The following is a 21,438-nucleotide window of genomic DNA, read 5'->3' as shown; positions in this document are numbered from 1 at the left end:
GAAACCTGCTTTATATATTTTGCCTAAATTGTTCTAAATCCTTGCCTAAGTAATCTGCATCTTATGAGCCCCAATCTCTGAGCAGTATAAGAGTCTGGGAATTTTCTAGTGCTTACCCAAGGTTCATATTTCCTTCAAGGATGAAGCTCAGCGAAGACTGTGGTGTCTTTAAGATATATGGTTTGTTTACACATATACAACCGATATGTGGAGCCTATGATGGAGGGGCCCATAGCATTCACACCCCAAGAGGGACTTGTTTCTCCCATAGCCACAGTCTTGGATTCCAGCAGAAATCAGCTATGGCTGTCTCTCTTCCTTTCATCCAGCTTCTAGGTCACATAACTCAACTCTAAACTCTGTCTTTTGTCCTCACTTTTGCAAGTTGAGGGAGGGGCCCCACCCATTTTCTGCCTAGCATAGACCCCACTTTCCTTTGTTCTCTTAATGACTCATCACCCAGACAAGCACCTCAACACAGGAAGCTAGCCTGTCTTATATTTTAATACTTGCTGGGTCCAGGGGTTTGAAAGATCTCAACTCCCTCCCCCCCCCAAAGCCCAACTTCATAACAGTAGAATCATGAAATTGTAGAGTTGGAAAGGATCCTGAGTGTCATCTATTCCAACCCTCTGCAGTGCAGGAATCTCAACTAGATCATACATCCAACCCCTGCTTAAAAGCCTCCAAGGAACAAGAATCCAAAACTTTCTGAGGCAGTCAGTTCCACTGTTGAACAGCTCTTACTGTCAAAAAGTTCTTCCTGATGTTTGGTGAGAATCTCCTTTCTTGTAACTTGAAGCCATTGGTGGAGTCCTACCCTTCGGAGCAGGAGAAAACAAGCTCGCTCCATCTTCCATGTGACAGTCCTTCAAATACTTGACAATGGCTATCATATCTCCTCTCGGTCTCCTCTTTTCCAACCTAAACATACCCAGCTCCCTCAACTGTTCCTCATAAGGCTTCTGTGTTAGGTTGACTGGTACCAGAGTCATGGCCTTCTCAGAGGTTGCCCCTTAGTTCTAGATGCTCTTCCCCCATTGCGCAAGCTGAGTTAGAAGAGAACATACATTTAATATGCTATTATTCCAATCTTTTAATTAAGTTACTTTTCTTGATGAAGTTTTACTGCTAATTTTAAAGAGTTATGCTGCCAGTTTAAATCTTAGTATATTGCTTTGTGTGTTGTGTGGTTATTCTCTATGATGCCGCTTTGTGTGAACAATTGCCCTGAGCGGTGATATATAAACATCATTTTAATGCATAAATAAAAACTTAAGTTTCCCAGAAACTGTCCATACCCCCCAGGGAAGCTTTTATACCTATTAGGCAGGCAGAAGGAGGAAGATGTGAAGGAGTATCATTAAAGGGCTACAAATGGTCAGACAATTAAGTTTTATGAATGTTTTACTACAAGAGAGGATATTGTTTGGGTTTCTTCTTGCCCTTGGTCCTGAAATAACTTGCGTATGCTTGTTAGAGCTCCTCTTGCTTGCTAGAGGAAGACAGAGTGGAATGAGCCGCCTGGGTGCTGCAGAGCTCCTTTTCTCTCCTTTTGGGGCAGCCCTCTCCTTTGTCTGGCTCCCTCCTCCGTCTCCTCCACTCGGAGCGTGGGCTGCCTGCAAACTTCAGGTCTGGGCTCTGAGTGAGTGACTCCCCCCACCCTCCACCCCCCACCTTGGGCCTCTCCAGCCAGCCACAGAACAAGCTCCCCTGGCCTGTGAACTGAGTGGCTGAAGAGTGTGGCACAAACGCGGCACCTTCCTTGGCCTCCAGCTGCAGCCCTACAGCCACTTCACGCGCTCTTGCCTCTCCCTGGTGCACCTAGCCTGCCTGGCCCTGCCCATAGGTGGCACACACACGGGTTTCATGCCAGCTACTGTGCAGGTGAGAGGAGACAGCCGGTGAGAGCAGAGCGAGGAGGAGGAGGAGGAGGAGAGGAGGAGGAGGAGGAGCATCCGCAGCAAAAGTTCAGCTTGGAAGAATAAAAGCAGCTGTCAGATAAAAGTGCCTCATCGGACTGCCTGCAAAAGAAGGGAGATCTGATCAGCCAGCTCTTTCTCAGCCTGTCCTCCAAGGGGACTGGGGCCTTGGTCAAGGTGAGTGAGGGGGCTGGGAGGAGCACCAGAGGTGCTGCAAACTGGGCAGTAGGCAAACTGCCTTGAAGCAAAATAGGCTCTTTTCTGGGACATAGAAAAGAAGGGTCCCTCCTTTTTCCAGCCCACCCAGCAAAAACAGGGGATGGTAATAAAGTAGGAATTGGGTTGTTTTGGTGGGGGCGGCAGGAAGGGGCTAGAGAAAGGAGCTATCTTGTCTTCTGAAAATACGCATTTTAGTTTCACTTTCCAGCTTTAGATGGGGTAAATATTTGGTGTGGGATTCTGAAGGTGGGTTTCTCTCCAAGTTTTCCTTTCTTTTAAAAGAGCGAAACCATGATATCCCCCCCCCCCCATCATGGGAATGGGCACCACTGTATGGGGTTTTCCTTAATAATTATATGCAATTATTCCATGTGCATTCCTCCACTTTCTGTGTGTGAAGTTGGGCTGGAGAGGGTGGGGGAGGGAGAGGATACAATTAAGACTAGTTTATTTCCCAGCTTGCTCTCCCCTTCCTCTGACTAATGTAATCTGGTCATTCATACTTGAAATAATTTTGTACAGCCAAACTTTTATTCAGAAGGAAAATGCCTTTTTTTCTAAACACATGACTCCTCAAAATGTTGCAATGTCTCCCCCCCCCCCCCGGAAATAAGCTGGGGCCATGCCTGCCCGGTTTTGCAAGACTTGCAGAGTCACCCCACCCCTAGCAGCTCCTTCTGCCCCCCTCAGTGGGTGCCATCCTGTCCCCATCTGCAATGGCAGAACTTGCAGTCTCAAATTTAAGCAGTGCCCAGTGCAACACCAAACCTCAGTGCCCCACTGCCTCTCACGCTCCATTCTAAATAAAAATTGTGGTGTCCCCCAGGCTCCATGCCTACTGCAACCAAACCAGGGGTAGTCTCCGCATCGCCTCTGCCCACCTGCCTTTACCCTGGCACTCTCGGATAAGGTGGCCTGAGAAGGCTGGTGTTTTTTGAGCAGAGTAGCCAACTGGTCGTGTTTTCTCCTCCTGCACCCCCCACATGCCCCTGTGCACCAAGGCCTGAAGTCTCTCTGGTATCCATAGCAACACCTTCCCCATGCCTGAGGGGCCTTGGCAGGGCGGGAGTGCTCCTTCCCTCTCACAACTCTCAAGTGCTCCACACATTACGTGATGCAGAGACCATCCCCGTGTAGAGAGAGAGCTGTATCGCCATGTGTGAAGAGGAAGATCGTATGCGTTTTTGTTGTTGCTTCTTCTGACATTGGTTATGGGTGATTGCGGTAAACACACTTGTGCGTATTATGCCAGGTGCTGGATACGTCTTTTCCCAAAGCAATTATCTTGACATGGGGAGAAACTTAACCCAATTAAAGCAGGCTTCTGATTTGTAAGAGCATTTTGGGGGCTCATAAGTATTACTGGAATCATCATTATGAAATACCGTATACTGCCATTATGGTTTTTATTTGTGATTATTGTTACAGTGCCATTTGTGTACATCATACTTTCCCAAGAGCAAGAATGCAGGTCCCTGCCCCAGTGGCCATACAGTCTGGGGGCGGGGCGGGACAGAGGATGGTGAGAGGGACATGGAGACAGGGTTTAATGGGAAAAGAAGCAGGTCTGCATGTCTTCCTTGCCCTGTTTGTGTGGCTGATGTTAGGTAGCTTGAGTGTGCTGGAATCTGGGTTTTAATTCAGCTGAGGACCTAAGAAGAGCCAGTGGCCCATCTAGTCCGCCATCCTGCTCTCACAGCAGCTGGAGGAGGAGGAGCTGCAAGTAACAGGCTTCCACCCTTCATGTGCTTCACCTGTTCTGTAAACAGACCCTCCATAGGGGTTCCAAGAGCTCCACTCAGAGCTGCGACCTGGAATGCAGGAATAGCCTTTGCTTGTGCATGAAAGAAATGAATGAATGAGGCTGGTAGGTAGGGTTAAGTGAGTACGCAGGAAGCAGACTCTCCTCTCCAAAATGTGACTTCCGAGTATAAACCCCAACAACACCAGAAGCAGGGGAAGGAGGGGCTGTGTTTGTGGGTTTCCCCACACCCTCCTGTCCTGTTGCTCTCGTGTGTTGTGTCTGCCTCTTTATCTTTCACTCTCTGGAGGAGAGAGGTACGATTAAGCTCCATACTAACCCGACTCCTTGCAACGTGGGCCTGCCCCAGCTTGCAAATTTGGGGTGGGGTGCCCGGGGTGCAACTCACCAGGCAGGTTGAGTTCTCTCCCCCCCCCGCCGCCGCCACCGTGCGCAGGTTTCCGTTGGCCTGGTGCCTGATCTAGATTAGCCTCTTCTGGTATTGCACCCGCAACATTTGCGCTGGGTGATGACAGTGGGGGAACGGAGCTTGGGATCTCGTTGAACTTCACACATTTCTGCACTCCCTTTTGCAAACCGCAACTGTTCCTGGTGAGTGGAAAAGAGCAGGAGAGGCGGAAGGCGGAAGACCCATTCAAGCCAGCATGGTTTCTTTCCTTCCTTATCCCCCCTCCCTTGCCACACCTATTCCTGCATTATCTGCCTCCTCCCTGCAAACTCCACGTGCCCTACCATGCAGTACCAATAGGCTACATGTGTTCCCCCCAGCAGGGCCTGGTGTCCTCCACTACTTGACGCACCATGGTGAAGGACGCAGGTTGCTGCAGCCGGTGTGCCACCTGCCTGCTGTGCCTCTACAGCTGCCGTTGGACTCGTAACAAGAAGGGTCTGGTAACCAGCAAGGTGAGTGGGCAACTCTTCTCCGGCATCTGTAGGGGTGTGTTTAGAGAGTACTGGCTGGCCTGGCTCTATTGCGTCATGAGGCATGAGGAGAGCACTGGCATGTCCTGGAGAAGAGGGGTGGGGGGGTGCCAGGCATGGACCCTTTTTCTGTCATGGGCTTTTTTAAAGTTCATTTTTCACAGTATTTATTCCCTACCCCACCGCCAAAAGGGCTCTCGGAGAGACTTGCAAAAATCAAGACAGTCCCTGCCCTCAGGCTCATAATCTAAAAAGGCATGACACACAAGGAAAAAGGAATAGGAGGGAGGAAAGAAACAGAAGCTCCAGCAAAAATTCAACAGAAGTCTTTGTTCTTAGGCAGCTGTGTTTTGACCTGTTTTCCCTAGTGTCCAATATGGCAGGATCCTCCAGCTCTCTCTCTCTTTCTCACCACCCTCTCCTATCACCCTCCGTTTTGGCCCACTCAGTGCTGTGCTCTCAAAAGTTCCAGAAGACCTGGTGCTGGAATTGGTCAGTCTGCCTGTCTCTCACAGAGAAAGATGGCTTGCCTGCCCTGGCGTGTTAGGAATTCCCTCTTACTGACTAATCATGGCCCCCTTCTCTTTCTTGACAGCAAAAGACAAACTGGTTTCCCAGCGCAGTGGGGGAATGTAGCCATGCCTGTAAAGTACCCTGGTCCTCACTGTATCATTATTATCACTTCATCTTCATCATTATTTAGTTCAACAATTTTTAATGCTGCTTAAAACCCTTTTTCTAAGCAATGTACAATGCAGTTACAAATATATATATAATACAGAGGGAACGCTTGGCTCCTGGCAGATGCAGGCAGTGCCATTCGGGACCCCTAACTGCGATTCCCCCAAATACATCAGGGATCAGGCAGGGATCGGGATCCAAGTACTTAAGGGCCTTGTGAATTAATGCAGGAACTTTGAACTTGACCCAGTTGCATATGGGCAGCCAGTGCAAGCTTTTGAAAACTGGAGTTATGTGCTGGTGATAATCCATCTCCATCAACAGCCTAACTGCAGTGTTTTGCACTAGATGGAGTTTCCAGACCAGGCCCGTGGGCAACCCCACATGATAATTATCATTATGAATTTCTAAACCACCCTCTATTAATTAGAATCCCTGAATGGTTTGCAACAACTACATTAAAACCATAATTAAAAAACAAACCATGGCAACACAGCAGGGATGGGCAGAGGTGGGCAGGCGACGGGAGCTTAGAGGAAGTAGCAGCCATGGGCAGCCACAGAGTCTGTGGCTCCAGCTCCACCCCTTTGTATACTGGGTGACACAGGGGTGGAGGAAAGGGGTGTGCTGGGGCGGGCCACCCCGGGTGTAACCTCTGAGACAAAATGCCAGGCGACACTCACCACGGGGCTTGCACCATGCCCGAGCCACACATCTCTCCTGGGAGTGCCGCGGTGGCTTGGGTGCCCTTAGGCTCCACACTGCCCCCAAAGGTCCGCCCACCGCCTCCCCCTCAGTTGTAGGGCAGCTGAGTGGGAGGAGGCAGGCAGACTCCTCAGAGGCCCAGCGGAGCATCCTGCCCCGCCCCTGGGCGCAGGGCATGCACACTGCCCTAGGCACCCGACTGGCTTGCTCCACTACGGGGTGGCATGTTCAGCAAAAGTGAGAAGAGGCATTATCTGATCACGTGACGGAAAGTGAGTTCCTGAGAATGTGGGTGGGAGGAAGCCAGGGGGATTGGCCATGGGGGAAAGTGTTCTTTCTGCTTCCCACCCCTCCTGCAGTGTAGGCCCTCTAAGCAGTGCATGGCTGGAGCAGATGGCATGTTTTTCCCTCCAGAGAGTTGAAGGCCATTTGAAAGAGGGATTGCTGCTCACAATGTATATATTCTGCTCAGGTATGCCTCCATGTATAGGGCTTTATGTCCGCTTTGGCTGGCTTCAGTTTATCTGCATGTTGCCTTTCTGTGGTAAACCAGCTCCTAAAGCATCAGTATACCATGCAATAACAATGTAATATAACAACACCTAGTAAAATATTTAGCATCTACTTTCCAAGGTAATCATTAACAATTCAAAACATATTGCCAAAATATAAACATAGAATCAACATTTCAAAAGGCCCACCGAAACACACCTAACAATCAGCTCAGTATTATACACCTAGGCCAACAATTAATTCTAAAGCTTGGGAATAAAACTACTAAAGACAAAATCCAAATTAACAGCAAAATAGTCTATCTACCCTTACTAAGAAGAAGCCAAAAGCATGGAAGATAATACAAGATCTTATGTCCAACCTTTCATTTTAAGGCACATCAGCAAAATGATTTCAGAACTAATGAAATATGTATGTTCCCCAAGGGATGTAAAGCTCCTCAAATCACTTTCAAAATTATTATCTAATCTTCAGTCTAAAGCTAAGCTGTCCTCAGAGCTTGATTTAAGGTGGGGTATAAATCAGAATCTGCTGTCAGTGCCGCAGCTCAGCCTTAGAGCAAGCAAGGCAAAAGCATAATTTCATTCGTTATTTTTAACCCACTTTTCTGTGTGGAGACACAAACTGGCTTACAAGATTAAAACATGTTGGTGTACAAATTTTCAGGTTTAAATATACTGTAGCTATTTGAATCTTTTCTCTCTCGCTTTGGATCAAAGCTAGTTGGGGAGGGAAGACATACCAAAGTTCAGATTTTATAAGGAACGACAGGTTTGATGCCAGATAGTCCTGTTTTAAATGTATTCGGAGCTGTCGTTTTTTATTTTAAAAACTGTTTTAAAATATTTTTTCTGTAAATCGCCTTGAGATGGCAGTTTAGACGGCACTTAATCAGTGATTATGATGATAATAAGGAGAAGGGCTAACATCCTATGTACACCACTTCCCAAACCAGTGTTGTGCTGCATCTAGAGCAAATGGGAGTGTGTGCACAGCCACAGCTTAATGGCACCAGATAAAAAACAAATGCAGTATCACAGGCACAGCAGATGGTAAGAAATAAAACCAAAAGCTTGCTGAAACAATTTTCAGCAAGTGTCTAAATCAGCCCTCAACAGCTTGGTTCCCTCCAGCTGTTTTGGTGGGAACCACTTTCATTATCCCTTAGTGGCTGGGGCTGATGCAAATTGAAGTCCAAAACATCTGGAAGTCTCCAGGTTGATCCAGATACTAAAGGAGAAGGAGGCTGACAGTAGGAGGAAATTCCACAGCAATGTCACTGAAAAGGAACCTGTCATGGGTACTTTCCTGTCTGATCTCACATATGACCACCTAAAGCATGTGCCTAGGGCATGCCCTCCACTGTGTAGCCACAGCCAGCCTTGCACATCTGGAGCTGCAAGTGGGGCTTCCAGGCCAGAGGGTGTGTCATCCAAGAGTCAAGAGCCACCTATTGAGGTGCATCTGCCGGTGGTTCATTTTCTAACCTGTTCCTCCTCTTCACAGTGCGACTGTGCCTGGTTCTTCTTCGTCTTCTGCGTGTGCCTTTTCGCCCTGGCCTGGTTCTACCTTGCCTTTGTCACCCTCAATGATTTCCACAATCTCAATGAGTGAGTAGAAGGCCCGGGGTGCCCTCCCCCACCTAAGATTCTCTCCAGCTACCTTTGTCATAACCCTTCCTCACCTCGGGTTTTTTCCCCTGCCCAACAGATTCATTTTCCGCAAGACAGGATGGTGGCTTGACTGGTCGATGGTGATGCTGTCTGGAACAACAACTCTGGTCACCTTCTCCTCACTGCTCCTGGTACACCCTTTTTATTTGGCTCTTTTCCCAGGACACTTGCACCGTACCTCCAGAATTCCCTGGTCTCGCTTTGGGGTGGTTGGGGGTGGGGGGAAATCAACTTCTTAAAACCCATTTGGGAACATGCTGCTCTGTCTACTAAGGACCATTTCATATAACCTATTTGTAGAGCATTTATCCTGATTTGTTAGAGGAGAGGTTACATGATGTTGCATCAAAACAAGGGTTATCCCATACTCCAGCACATTTTCCCATCACTTTCCTTATTAGAAAAAGTCAGGTCTTTGAGAAAAGTGGGTTTGTCACACAAGACATACCTATCTGTCTGAATTTGCTAGTATGTGATTAAGTCTGGGAACTCCAGTTTTTTGAGAGATCCAGCAATATCTAAGCCCAACGTTTCATAAAACTTAATAGAGCTCCTTGGGAGAAAGTTAAATCAGCACATTGAGAATACCAGTGTACAGTGGTACCTCGGGGTAAGTACTTAATTCGTTCCGGAGGTCCGTACTTAACCTGAAACTGTTCTTAACCTGAAGCACCACTTTAGCTAATGGGGCCTCCTGCTGCTGCCACGCCGCCGGAGCACGATTTCTGTTCTCATCCTGAAGCAAAGTTCTTAACCTGAAGCACTATTTCTGGGTTAGCGGAGTCTGTAACCTGAAGCGTATGTAACCTGAAGCGTATGTAACCTGAGGTACCACTGTACTTCAAAACAGACACACACAAAGTAGGAACATTAGGAGATACCTTCGGACTGAGTGAGACTGCTGGTCCATCTAGCTCAGTATTCTCTGCACTGGTTGGCAGCAGTTCTCCAGGGTTTCAGAGAGGATGCCTCTCCCAGCCCTGCCTGGAGAGATTCGGAATCGAACACAGGGCCTTTTGCATGCAAAGCAGATGCTCTACCACTGAGCCACAGCCCCTTCTCCATCAGCTGGATAAGATTAGCCTAAAACGTATACAGTGGTACCTCGCGTTAAGTACTTAATTCATTCCAGAGATCCATTCTTAACCTGAAACTGTTCTTAACCTGAAGCACCACTTTAGCTAATAGGGCCTGCTGCTGCTGCTGCACTGCCAGAGCACAATTTCTGTTCTCATCCTGAAGCAAAGTTCTTAACCCGAGGTACTATTTCTGGGTTAGTGGGGTCTGTAACCTGAAGCGTATGGAACCTGCGGTACCACTGTATAAGTGAACATCTCAGAAGCCAGAAGGAAGTTTCTGAGAAGGGTGTCTAGTGGTTAGTGACTGTGACAGTGGAATTTGTAATGCAAATAGGAAAGTATCTGCAACTTTCATAATACAGGTCTGAAGGGTTTGGGTATAGAAAGCAGGTTGCCTAATTGCAGAGTTATGGCTTTTCTTCATTTTTGAGTGGTGTCAACACCATCATCTTCGTATGAGAATGTGGTCCTTGTGCCAGAATCCAAAGTGGGTTCTTTGGTCCTAAGTCACATCACTCTCCCATTTTAATTATAGGTTCTGGCACTCTGCCTGCAGCTCTGGCACCAGCCCCTGAAGCTCCATTGGATACACAAGGTAAACCCTGCCCCAAGCACAATTCCAACTTCCTACCGGTTTCCTTTGTGGAAGGCACAATCCTGCACAAAGGTTTGTGCTGCTGCTGCTGCTGCTGCTGCATATGTTGGTGCACACCAGATCACCACCATTAGCTAGGTGGATTCCCAGTATCAAATGAGCATGCATTTATTTATGTTTGCACTTAGTGCTGAGATAAAGTACAACAGATCTCTTCACCTGATGTCATTTGATGTTAGGTGAATGACGGGGGGGGGGGTTGGCCCAAAACGGCCTGGTGGTCCCCCAACTTCCTTCTCCTTCCTCTATTTCTCCTGTTACATTTTAGTCTGTAAGCTCCTTGGGACAGGGTTCCACTTTGCACAGTGCCTTGCACACTGATGGCACTATGTAAGTTTATTTTCCTTATTAAAATGTTTAGAGACTGTCTTCCATTATAAGATAACAAGGTAATTTACAGAATAAAAGCCAAACAATTGAAACGATAAGGCACTGTAAGCAAAAATACCACAGATTTCCAGACTTTTCCAATAAAGCCAGTGCTATAAACTAACAAATATTTTCCCAATAAAGTCAGTAATGAGCTAATGTAACAATACCATGGAAGGGAAGAGGACACTGGGGGCTTGCAATGTTTTGTAAGGATGGAGGAAAAAATTGATTCACCTCACATTTAATAGAAACATGACTACAATGTGAGAACCAAAATACTGCCGTGCTTTGAAATTTACATTTCTCTATTTTTTTCTGTGCAGTTCTCCAGCTAAGCAATATGTTCAAAAATGCATACAGTAAAGTGTACATATAAATACACACTAAAATGCTTAACGGCTTTTCACAAGGACTTGTAACTGATTTGGAAATGTAGGGAACTGAGCTTAAGACTAGAAAAATAGGAAACTAAAATAAACTGAAACTGACATATTCACCATTCCCTACAAACATGCAAGTAGAACACAGGTGGAAGTGAAAAGCATACCCACATCAGCTTCCCCAGAGAGAAGCCTCCCTGCACCCCAATATATGCATTGCAGGGGACAGCAAGACCCCGGGATCCCTTCCAACTCTGCCATTCTATGATTCTACGTTCTGTTACTCACTTTCTCTCTCAAACACTCACAAGCAACCCAATTACTTTCCCATTCCAAATGCGCAACAATCTCTCTAAAGATGTTCACTAGCCCAGAACAGAACCCTGCAGCTCCCTACTTTTCACCCCCCGCCTCCCAAAAATTTAATACATGTGTTGCCAAAGCAAGCACACTTTTTTCCAGAATGGTGAGAAACCAATAGCTTTATTTAGTTGCAACAGTGTACAAAATAACCAAAGTGGTACAGTCCTTGCAGAAAGGTCTTGACAGTCTATACCAGGGGTTGGCAAACTACAGTCTGCTGGCCGGATCAGGCCCGCAAGGGTCGTTAACCCGGCCCAACCGCTTTCTGAGCTCCCTGGGGGGAAAGACAAAAAAAGAGGGAAGCTGCCGGATGTTCTTTATGCAAAGTCCTCCTTCAGAAGGAGGAAAAGCAGGGGGAGGAGGTGCTGCTGGCAGGAAAAGAGGCACCACCCAGGGAGGGGGAAAGATATTTATGGGGGGAGGGAAAAGAGAGAGGGGGGGCCCCCACCCCCAAAGCGCAGAAGAGGTGCCAGCAGCAGGAGGCCCAGCAGGCCACAATGCAGCACCAAACCCAGGCAAGGGCCCCCTCATCCAAACAATGACTATCATCAGTGCAGGTAAGAAAAAAATTTAATTTTAATATTTATCATCTACAATGCTATCTGGCCTGCATGGTGCTCTTGCGTGGAATGTGTCCTTTTAAAATGCACCTGTGGGTTACTTGTGGGGCCTGCCTGGTGTGCACAGGAATTCGTTCATTTTTTCACCCAGAATATAGTCCGGCCCCCCACAAGGTGTAGGGACAATGGACTGGCCCCTTGCTGAAAAGGTTTGCCAACCCCTGGTCTATACATACTGCCTCCTTAAATACAATTGTTGGCCTTAAATACAATTGTCCCCCCCCCCCCCCGCCCGCCCCCAGGCACTTGATGCTGTCTTCTCTTCCTTCCAGGTTCTTCTGATCCTGACGGCACTTGTGGTGGCTTCTGCTTTTGTGGGGGTGGAGGTTCAGTGGGAAGAGCAGTGGGAAAGTGCCCGCATCTCCCTGCAGGTAAGAATCCACAGCTGATGGCATGATCTCAGAGAATATGAGCCATGGCACAGCTGCCACATGAACGCTGCCCAAAAATGAATTGAATGGTGAGCTTTTGGGATATAACAAGTGTTTGCCATGTGATTTTGGCACAGGTTGTGTTTTTTCCCTTGCCTTCCCTTCTTGCTGAGCTGCTGCGCATGGCATCGCTTGCAGCAGCAACTGAAACATGGAATGATTCATAGCAGCTTCTACACAGCAGTTAACTTGTGAACCAACCCAGTGGGTACATTCAGCAACAGTTGCTTGTGCACCTGTTGGACCTTGTCGGCCAGACAACTGACAGCACAGGTAGACCCCCAGGAAAAGTCTGATACCCCCTGCCCTCTAGCATCCTACCCAGTACAGGTAGTAAGGAGCAAGTCAGGCAATCTGCCAGTGGTGGGGTGGTTCTTATGGCTGATGAAGACCGGACAGGAGGAGGCAAAGTTGATTGGAACACAGAATACCCTTGCACATTTTGACCAAGTTTTATACCACAAAATAAAGGGGTTACAAAAATAAATAATAGATATATAATGTCTTAATATCATGTATATACAAAATGTCATTTATGGTTTAAGGAGCATTATATAATCAGGCATCCTTGCTCATTATTATATTTTAAACAAAATGTCAAATTATAAGACTGAGAATACTAGATAAGGTTAAACATTGTTTTGGAATGTTCAACCTTATCTGGTACTCATTTTTTCAATAAAATTGGTTTTGTGCACATCCTTCAGCATCTCTTTTATAACATGCAAGTTTTGTCAACAGTGCTATATATCCCATATGTTTTATTACCAATGCAAGATGTCAGCTGGTTTATCTGATTTCCAGTTCCTTGCTGTGGCTACACTGGCTGCAGCGTTGCAAGTTCCAAACCTTCCACATTTGCTATGCATTTTAGACACTCCAGTAAAACATATTTGGTGGTTAAGATTATATTGCCACAAAGAAGTTCATTTATAATCCTCAACGCCTCTTGCCAAAAACGTATAACCTTAGTACAGTTTAAATTCCAGCTCACTTATTTAATTTATGAGTCATTCCTTGTGAAAGCATCTTGCAGCAATTAACACTAACTGTGGCTTTTCCTTCTGGGTGGGGACTCCAGCCCTTGATGCCCTCTGCTATTATCCTGCAGGGAACTCTGGGTTAAAAGCTTAGCTTCAGGGCCAGCCTATTCCCTGGCATTGCCCCATCATTCTACCTGTTCTGTTTGTTCCATGTTGCTGCAGCCTGATATGACTCCCTTGGAAACTCCAAACCAATGGCTAACTCTTGTTTCTGCCCTGCCAGGCAACAGGTCCCTTCCTGCACATCGGAGCTGTGGTGGGCATGACACTGCTTGCCTGGCCAGTGGCTGACTGCTTTTACCGTACATCCTGCTCAGGTACCAGGGAGGCCAAAGCTATTCTTGTTCTCTCCCAGTACAGGCTCCTACAGCAGGCATTTCGGAGTCTTCCTTAGGTGTTGAACAATGTTTCAAGGCCACACGGGGTCCCTCCTAGGACTAATCTACCATCATCATTTAAAACGTTAGAAATGTGTTATTAAAATGTGACACCGGATAGCGCTGTAGAGCAGCGAAATGTTGCCAATGAGAACTTGCATTGGGAAATATATAGTTTTCCAGATCAGTGTTGATCCAGCCCTAGTGTCCTTTTTTACCACTCATTCATGATTATTTGTGCTTGTGATGAGGCTACTCAGACAATTACACACAATCTCTCTTCAAATACTGTTTTCACCTGCAAATGTTTGGGGCAGTCATACTGCTTCATTTCCAGTCAGTGCATATCCTGTTGAAATCCTATTTATTTGTACCAAAACTGAGAAAGTGAGGGGAAAGTCGTCCCACTTTTGTCGATTTATAGCCCCTCCAGACAACAATGACATAGTAGCGGTGGGGAAGCATCACAGAACAACTAACAAAACAGACTAAATTCACCACTAATGCACCACTATTGTGCCAAGAGCATGTTGCAGACTACACTCTGAATAAAATGCCAGTATGGAGGGGCCCTACGTCTTGTTTATTGGCAGTACTGCATGCTGCAGTGTGTTGCTCAGCTATTTCTTTAGGGCTCTAGCAGGTGGCACCATTGCATTATTAGAGTTCCATTCTGAAGAAACAAGTAACCTCACTGGTGGGAAGAGACTAGGATGATCCCAAAGAGCTGGGGGCCCAATTCTGATATCTTACCTGGAATGTCTTCTCAATGCTAGTAATGAAGGTCTAGCTTGCTATTATCTTCTTCCAAGACTGCTGTTGCATTTTACCTGCATTTTCCATCTGTCTGTGTCTCCACAGTCCTCAGAACTCTTCTGTTGCTGCTGTATCTGGGTGCAGTGTTTGCTCTGTACTTAGCCCCACTGGGTATTGATTCCCCCTGTCTGTTGGAGTACAGCCAGCTGCCCCCCAAGCCAGCTCTGTTCGGGCACCGTGGAGCTCCCATGGTGAGTAGCCAGCACCTCCTTTGCATAGCAAGAAGCAGGATAATAGGTGGCATATCCTACTGGGGACAGGGAGACTGACTAAAGGGATCCAGAGGTGCCTTATCTCTTCCTCCACCACCACCTCCTCCTCCTCCTCCTCTTCTTCTTCTTGTTAGATTTATATTCTACCTTTCCCCCCAAAAGGACTCAAAGTAGCCTACAGATAAAAACAAGAAAAGACATAGAAAAATCCATCATTAATATACAATTTAGCATTGGTAGAATTAAAATTATACAAAAATCTGTGCAGATAATTACAATGAAAGCAGCACAGCACCAGCCCTTTCATTAAAAGCAGTCAGTTCCCAAAGGCCTGTTGGAACAAGAAAGTCCTCACCGGCTAGCAGAAAGACAGCAGTTTAGCTTCTCTAGGGAGGGACTTCCAAAGTTTGGAAGCAGCCACCAAGAAGGCCCTCTCCCATGTCCCCACTAAGCATTACTTGCCATCCAGCACCAACCTTACTACCTTTGTCCTTCAAATGCACCTGTCATTTTATGTCCATTTTTAATCTCCATCCAGCTTGCACCTGAGAATACTCTGATGTCCTTCCGGAAGGCAGTTGACTATGGAGTGAGCGTCTTGGAGACAGATGTCCTGGTGAGGTAAGGGGAGAAGAGGTGGCAGATCAGCTGTGTGTGGGAGATGAAGAGACTTCCTGGTCCCCCAAGGCAACTTCCAGAGTTCTTTCCTTCCCCCTCCATCAGTAGAGATGAATCCATTCCCCAGACCAAGCTCTTTTTCTCTTTCTCGCCTGGCAGTGCCGATGGGGTCCCTTTCATCATGCATGACGAGAAGCTCATCCGGACCACAAATGTGCAAGAGGTTTTCCCTGCTCAAGCCCAGTCCAATGCCAGCTCCTTCAACTGGACACAGCTGCAGCAACTTGATGCTGGCAGCTGGTTTCTGCAGGTGAGAGCTGTGTGGTGGTGCCAACTCAAGCCCTGTGCTTTGCTTGGTGGGGTGAAATGGGTGCTGCTGGGCTGACTTGCATGAGTGGAATAACATTGGTCTGAAGGGATACAATACGGTGGGAAATGATTTCCTCTTGTGTGGGATGGAGAACAGACAAGAAGGTGCTGTATATCTGGCTATAATTCTTACTACCAGAATACACAGACCTGGGTTTGCCAATGTGGGCTTCTCCATTGTGCCCATCTGTACCTTTATGGCACCTGCAAAGATCTCAGTATGTATCTGCTCAAAAATCCACAATACATGGGAGATGTTTAGCTCTTCCTGCTCAGCCCCTGTTTTCACCAGTTCAGCCTCTCCTACATTGGACATACCCTCCAGAATTGGACACCCACCCTCTTTTCCATTCTGAACAGAGGAGAGGTGCAAAGGGCTTCTCTCTGTCAAGATGCCTCCCCCCCCCTTCCCCGTGATGCTGGCAGGGGCTTGCCTTCAGCTTTCTCTGCTCTTTTAGGTGTGGCAGCCAATTTGCATTACGCCATGCTTCCCTGCTACTCACACACACCAACATTTTGTGACTGGTGCGCATGGTACTTTCTCAAAATTCCAAATGTTCCTGTGGGCCCAGAAAGGTGATTGACGCCTGGCTTAGTCCCTCAATAGGACCAGATCTAATGAATCCAACAGGGGCATGTGGGCTGTGGTGTTTGCTGATGATGATCTGATCCCTACTGAGCCCGGGTCCTCAATAGGCTGTGCAGATGACTGCTCTGTGGTAGCAGAGCTCCATGGACTGCATGCTAATTGGGTAAATCCTTTGATATCCTGATGTGGTCCTGCTCCAAATTCTGTCTTACTGTGAAGGTAAGTATCCTTCACAAAAGACCAGGGCTTTCTTTGAGCAGCCCTGATACTTCAGAACTCTCTCCCAAGGGAGGCTTATTCAAACACTTTCAAAACACTGTTCTTTTTCAAGAGGCCTCTGGTTTGGTTTGGTTTGGTTCTTGTTTTGTATCACATAGCCTTGCTTTGCAACTGCTTGTCAAAATGGTTATCATCAATAAACTGTTTCTATTGTTTACATTTTGGTTTGTTGAGCAATGCTGAATACCAGTAAATATTTTGTTGAATGAATATTATTGTGATTACCAGTCCCAGACCATGGAAACAGCATTCTCTCAAGTGCAGTTGCCCTCTTACTTTCTCTTGTCCCATAGGAGTGAATGGTACAGTGCTCGTTATGCTCCCTTGTAGTGAGCAAGATCCTTAGGTCTGACTGGGGAAGCCCTTGCATGCAGCAAAAATGGATGGGTGGTGATTGCCTATTCAGTCTCAATGGGGAACTAAGCCTGGGTTGAAGAAGCCTGCAGCTGCAGGGCTCTATGATGTCCTCTCTCACTGACTCCCTTCTCCCCCTACCAGAAGCTGCCCTTCCCCACAGCACGAAGCCTCTCAAAGGCAGAACGAGCTTTGGCACAGGCGCAGCGTGTTCTGTCTCTGAAGCAGCTGCTGGTTGAGGCCAAGAGGCACAACGTGTCCGTCATGTTTGACTTGCGTCCCGAGGAGGATCCCCACTACGAGGACCTCGTCAATGTCACTGTGGAGACTATCCTCCATTCAGACATCTCCCCGGAGCTGGTGAGTTGTCCTCACTGCTTGACAGGACACAGTGGGCTTCCCCTTGGAGCTGGTGGGGAAAGTGGGTGGACAGGGATGAGGCTGGCATGCTTGCCTTGAGAAATTCTGCCTGAATGCAAACAACAAGGAAGCCATGAACAAGCCAGCAGTAAATCACACTGAGCAAATAGAGCAAGTAGCTGTTTATTAACAAAAACGGGATCTACACAGGAGTGTCTGGCCTAATGAGCACAGCAAGTCCTGTCTTTTAGGTCTTGCCCCCCATGAAGCAGGGGGAGTGAGGAGGGATCTCTTGCTTACCATTTCCCTCCTTCCCAGATTCTATGGCTCCCTGATGAGTTTCGAGACTGGGTGAAGCAGCGGGCGCCCAGGTTCCAGCAGGTCTATGGCCGGAAGAAGCTGAGCAATGAAACAGAAGACCTTATGCGTATTAACCTGCCCTACCAAAATCTGAGCAGCACTGAAATCCGGTTAGTGGGGGGGGGCGATGCGCAGGAGGGAGGGCGGTGACAGTGGGGCAGGTTGGTGTCTATCCCAGGCATAGGTCAAGAAGAGAGAATTGGCTAGCAAAGATAGTTTGAGCAACCTGAGACAACATCTTTTCTTTTTGAAAAAAAAGTCTCAAGTTTTTGTTACTCCATGGATAAGTTTGGAAATATAGAATAGGCTCATTGAAATCAATGGACCCAAGTTAATCACGTCCACTAATTTCAGTTGGATCACTTTGAGCGGAACTAACTTTGGACACAATCCTACATAAAGGAGAACAATTTAGAACAGCACATGCACAAAATCAATACAGATCCAAGCCAGATATCCGCCAGGATAAAGATTTCCACTTTTAGAAAGCTTGTTGAAAGAGGAATGTCTTTAGCAGGTTCCGAAAAGGCAATAGAGAAAGTGCCCCTCTGATATGCAGTGGGAGGGAGTTCCAGAGGGGAGATACTTCCAAACCAAAGGCCTGATTCCAACATGGTGCAGAATGGGTCTCCTGATAGAATGGCATCTGCAGCAGAAGTGGATTTATGGGAGCACAACCAGTTCAGTTACACCGGACGTGGAGCCTCGGTGGCACTGCAACCATTATTTAGAATGCAGGCCAGGGTGTGTGCGTGCCACATGTTGGTGTCACACAGGGTGCCGCTGAAACGTGAGACCCCAAAGCCCACCACTGTCTGCTGGATGCTCTCACACAGGGCATGCAGGGGATCTGGCACCCTTTTGGGCTGAGCAAAGGATACAGTGGTACCTCGGGTTACATACGCTTCAGGTTACAGATTCTGCTAACCCCAGAAATAGTACCTTGGGTTAAGAACTTTGCTTCAGGATGAGAACAGAAATCATGCTCTGGCAGCACGGCGGCAGTGGGAGACCCCATTAGCTAAAGTGGTCTTTGGGTTAAGAACAGTTTCAGGTTAAGAACGGACCTCTGGAATGAATTAAGTACTTAACCTGAGGTACCAGAGTGTATCTAACCCCAGATGATAAGCCCTGAACATCGTCCCAGAACACGGCAGCAAACTCTGTGGGTGGAAACTGTGGGGCTTACGCTCAGAGTCTCCCTCTCTGCCTTTGCTTCTGGGAGCCTGTCTTTTCCCTTCAGCGTATCTTAGGCACTGGGGTTTCTCCTCCCTAGAGGCTTCACGGGAGTTTCCCTGTTCTGCTTTGGTGCCATGAATCCCACCTTCTTCCCTAGGGAGTATCGCCGTGACAACATCTCTGTGAACCTGTACGTGGTGAATGCCCCGTGGCTCTTCTCGATCCTGTGGTGCGCAGGAGCCAGCTCTGTCACCACTAACGCTTGCCAGCTGCTGCAGGGAATGGAGCGCCCCCTCTGGCTACTGGTAAGACTGGTTGGGGCAGGGAAGGACTAGACTTGTATCACCACCACCACCACCCCTGTGTAGGCAGCTCCCCAGGGAAACTGGCAGCTGCCCGTTTGCCCTTTCTCCCACCCCAATGACCTCCGTTCCCCATGTTCCCTTCTCCACAGCCTCGTGCCACATACCAAATGATCTGGATTGTGACAGACTGTGTCTCCTTTCTGCTGATTGTCTGGGCCTTCTTCTTGCTGAAGTAAGTACAGTGTGAGGAACTCCCTTCTGCATGCGCAGGGCATCCTGCAGCTGCCAACACCTAACATAGCAGGGCTGGGGAAACCTGTGGCACTCCCGTGATTCATTGACCATTAGCCATTCTGCCTGGGGCTGATGGGAGTTGTGAGGGCCACTCATGATCGCCTTCCCTGCTATATAGCCATATCTTCACACCATGGGCTGGGCTCTGCCTACCAAGGGGGCATTTAGGAAAACCAATGCACAAGTGTATTCACTTGGGTGCCACCCACCTGTCAGTCACCTGATGTCATGGACCAATCTGCCAGTCTTGCTGGTGTGTCCTTGCAGCCCTGACCTCACCTCTGCCCTGCTCTTCCCTGATCCAAACATGGCCTCAATGCTGAGTGACACTGTTGACCTACCTAAAATATTTTTTCAGGTTCCTGAGCTCCATTAGATGGTTGCTCTCCTCTTTTTCTTGGAATTGTTGGTAATAAGTTGCGGGTAAAATAATCCCCCTGTATTTGCAACATGGCTAATGGCTGGTGTGATATATCCTAGCTTCCTCTATTCCACCAAGATCAAAATACTTCCCTTGTCTCTGGCAGAACCACAGACACTACTAGCGATGAAGCTGAGGGTGGGAGGGCACACCTGTCTCTGAGCTAACTTATTCCCTCCCTTCCCCTTGCAGAAAATGGTCCCGAAGAAAAGATCCACAAGGTAAAGGGAGACGTTGGGCCTTCTGATCAGTGTGATATTTCTGCTATATTTTGTGTGTGTGTTGTGCTGTACAAAGAAAAGCGATCCACTTTCCACCATCGTTTGGGATACCTGCAAACTGACAGGGGTGACTTGAACTCTATTCAACAACTCTTATCAGTGGGCAGAGGCTGCAGTTATTTCTATTGCACCTTTCTTCGAAGGAGCTTAAGGGTAGCGTACATGGTTCTCACCCACAACGATCCTGCAGGCAGAGCCTGACTGTTTAAAACATACAAACACCTTGGCCCACAATGAATACACCATAAAGCTAGAAGTCCCCTACCCAGGATCTCCTGTGTTGACATTCTTCTTTTCCCTTTCTGCTCTTCCAGGTTATGACTCAGATGTGCTCCTGACAAAGATCCACAGCCTGTTGTCTGAGTGACATATCAGCACAAACAGAGCAGACGCCCTGTCCTTCCCATTGGTGAATGGGCAGGGCAGTTTTCACCTTTCAAAATGTCTTTTCTGGGGATGGCTTCTGGCTGTTGCTGAGACCTGGTTGTGGGGGCCTCTGCCCCCTGGAGCCAAGAGGCACAGCCGCCACATAGCCTCTGGGGAGCACAGCAGGACTTCTGCAATTATCCTGCAATCATCTCTCTCAGCATGGCCTAGATCCTGAAACTGTCAGGAAAGGACTGTACCAGTTGTGGCAAAGAACTGGAGATTCCATCTGAAGGTTTAAGTGTTGTCCCTGGTCTGGGAGGTGATAGAAATGTTCTTTTTTCTTACGTGCTTCTGAAACTGTTATCAATAAAACACCCTGCATGATTTGAGAAAGCTGAGTTAGGCTGCAATTCTTGTTCCAGGGGTGTGGAGGACAAGGACGAAGAGAAAGTACATGCTTTTTTGCAGCTAGGCACTTTGCATCTCAAACATGGCTCTCATTCAGCCTTTGCCAGCCTGGTGCCCTCCAGCAATTTGGGACTGCACTTCCTATCAGCCCCAGCCAGATGGGAGTTGTAATCCAAAACAGCTGGAAGGCACCACTTTGGTGAAGGCTGCTATAGGCTGTGATCTAGCATAGAGCTACACTAAACCATTGCTTAACATTACATATACAAGAGTTGATCAGCCCAGCGCCAGCCTCTCCACAAGAGTGACGCCATCCCTTCCAAATCCCAACCTGCCTTGTCTGTGTCAAAAGTGGCAGCCTGTTGTATCTCATTGTGCAACAGTGCCTTGTAGGGAAGGGAGGCACCCCCTCCCTCCCCATGCATCTGTTCTACCTGTGTTTCTAGCCAAACAGGCATACTTTTAAAGATACTTTGAGATCTTTCCCCTGCTCAAGAACCCCTTGCAG

At 47.6% G+C, this 21,438-nt stretch overlaps 1 protein-coding gene across 4 annotated transcripts; it reads left to right on the top strand.

Annotated features, from left to right (window-relative positions):
* The first annotated feature begins 1,561 nt into the window (after positions 1-1,561).
* GDPD2 (glycerophosphodiester phosphodiesterase domain containing 2) lies at positions 1,562-20,915 on the top strand. 4 transcript variants are annotated; one of them, XM_083422633.1, is made up of 16 exons: positions 1,562-2,099; positions 4,675-4,806; positions 8,230-8,333; positions 8,434-8,527; positions 10,011-10,070; positions 12,138-12,236; positions 13,563-13,656; positions 14,578-14,723; positions 15,283-15,365; positions 15,522-15,672; positions 17,098-17,313; positions 17,632-17,783; positions 19,010-19,157; positions 19,307-19,389; positions 20,065-20,093; positions 20,468-20,915. In XM_083422633.1, exons 2-16 carry the CDS (start codon positions 4,705-4,707, stop codon positions 20,518-20,520), a joined length of 1,614 nt encoding a protein of 537 aa, XP_083278759.1. In that variant the 5' UTR covers positions 1,562-2,099; positions 4,675-4,704; the 3' UTR covers positions 20,521-20,915. The 4 variants fall into 4 exon arrangements, with proteins under 4 accessions (XP_083278759.1, XP_083278758.1, XP_083278760.1 ...); XM_083422632.1 differs by having other exon boundaries at positions 1,563-2,099; positions 4,672-4,806; XM_083422634.1 differs by lacking the exon at positions 1,562-2,099 and adding an exon at positions 4,365-4,494 and having other exon boundaries at positions 4,672-4,806.
* The last annotated feature ends 523 nt before the right edge of the window (positions 20,916-21,438 follow it).

The sequence above is a fragment of the Podarcis tiliguerta genome, assembly GCF_965153285.1.
Source record: "Podarcis tiliguerta genome assembly, chromosome: Z".
NCBI classification, from domain to species: domain Eukaryota; kingdom Metazoa; phylum Chordata; class Lepidosauria; order Squamata; family Lacertidae; genus Podarcis; species Podarcis tiliguerta.
This window is presented reverse-complemented; position numbering and strand designations above follow the sequence as displayed.

Bases quoted from the DNA above. Each gene is read 5' to 3' on its own strand.
- GDPD2 (XM_083422633.1), top strand. From the start codon at position 4,705: ATGGTGAAGGACGCAGGTTGCTGCAGCCGGTGTGCCACCTGCCTGCTG. The intron at 10,071-12,137 runs GTAAACCCTGCC...TCTTCCTTCCAG, and splicing joins AGCTCCATTGGATACACAAG to GTTCTTCTGATCCTGACGGC. The intron at 17,314-17,631 runs GTGAGTTGTCCT...CCTCCTTCCCAG, and splicing joins CAGACATCTCCCCGGAGCTG to ATTCTATGGCTCCCTGATGA.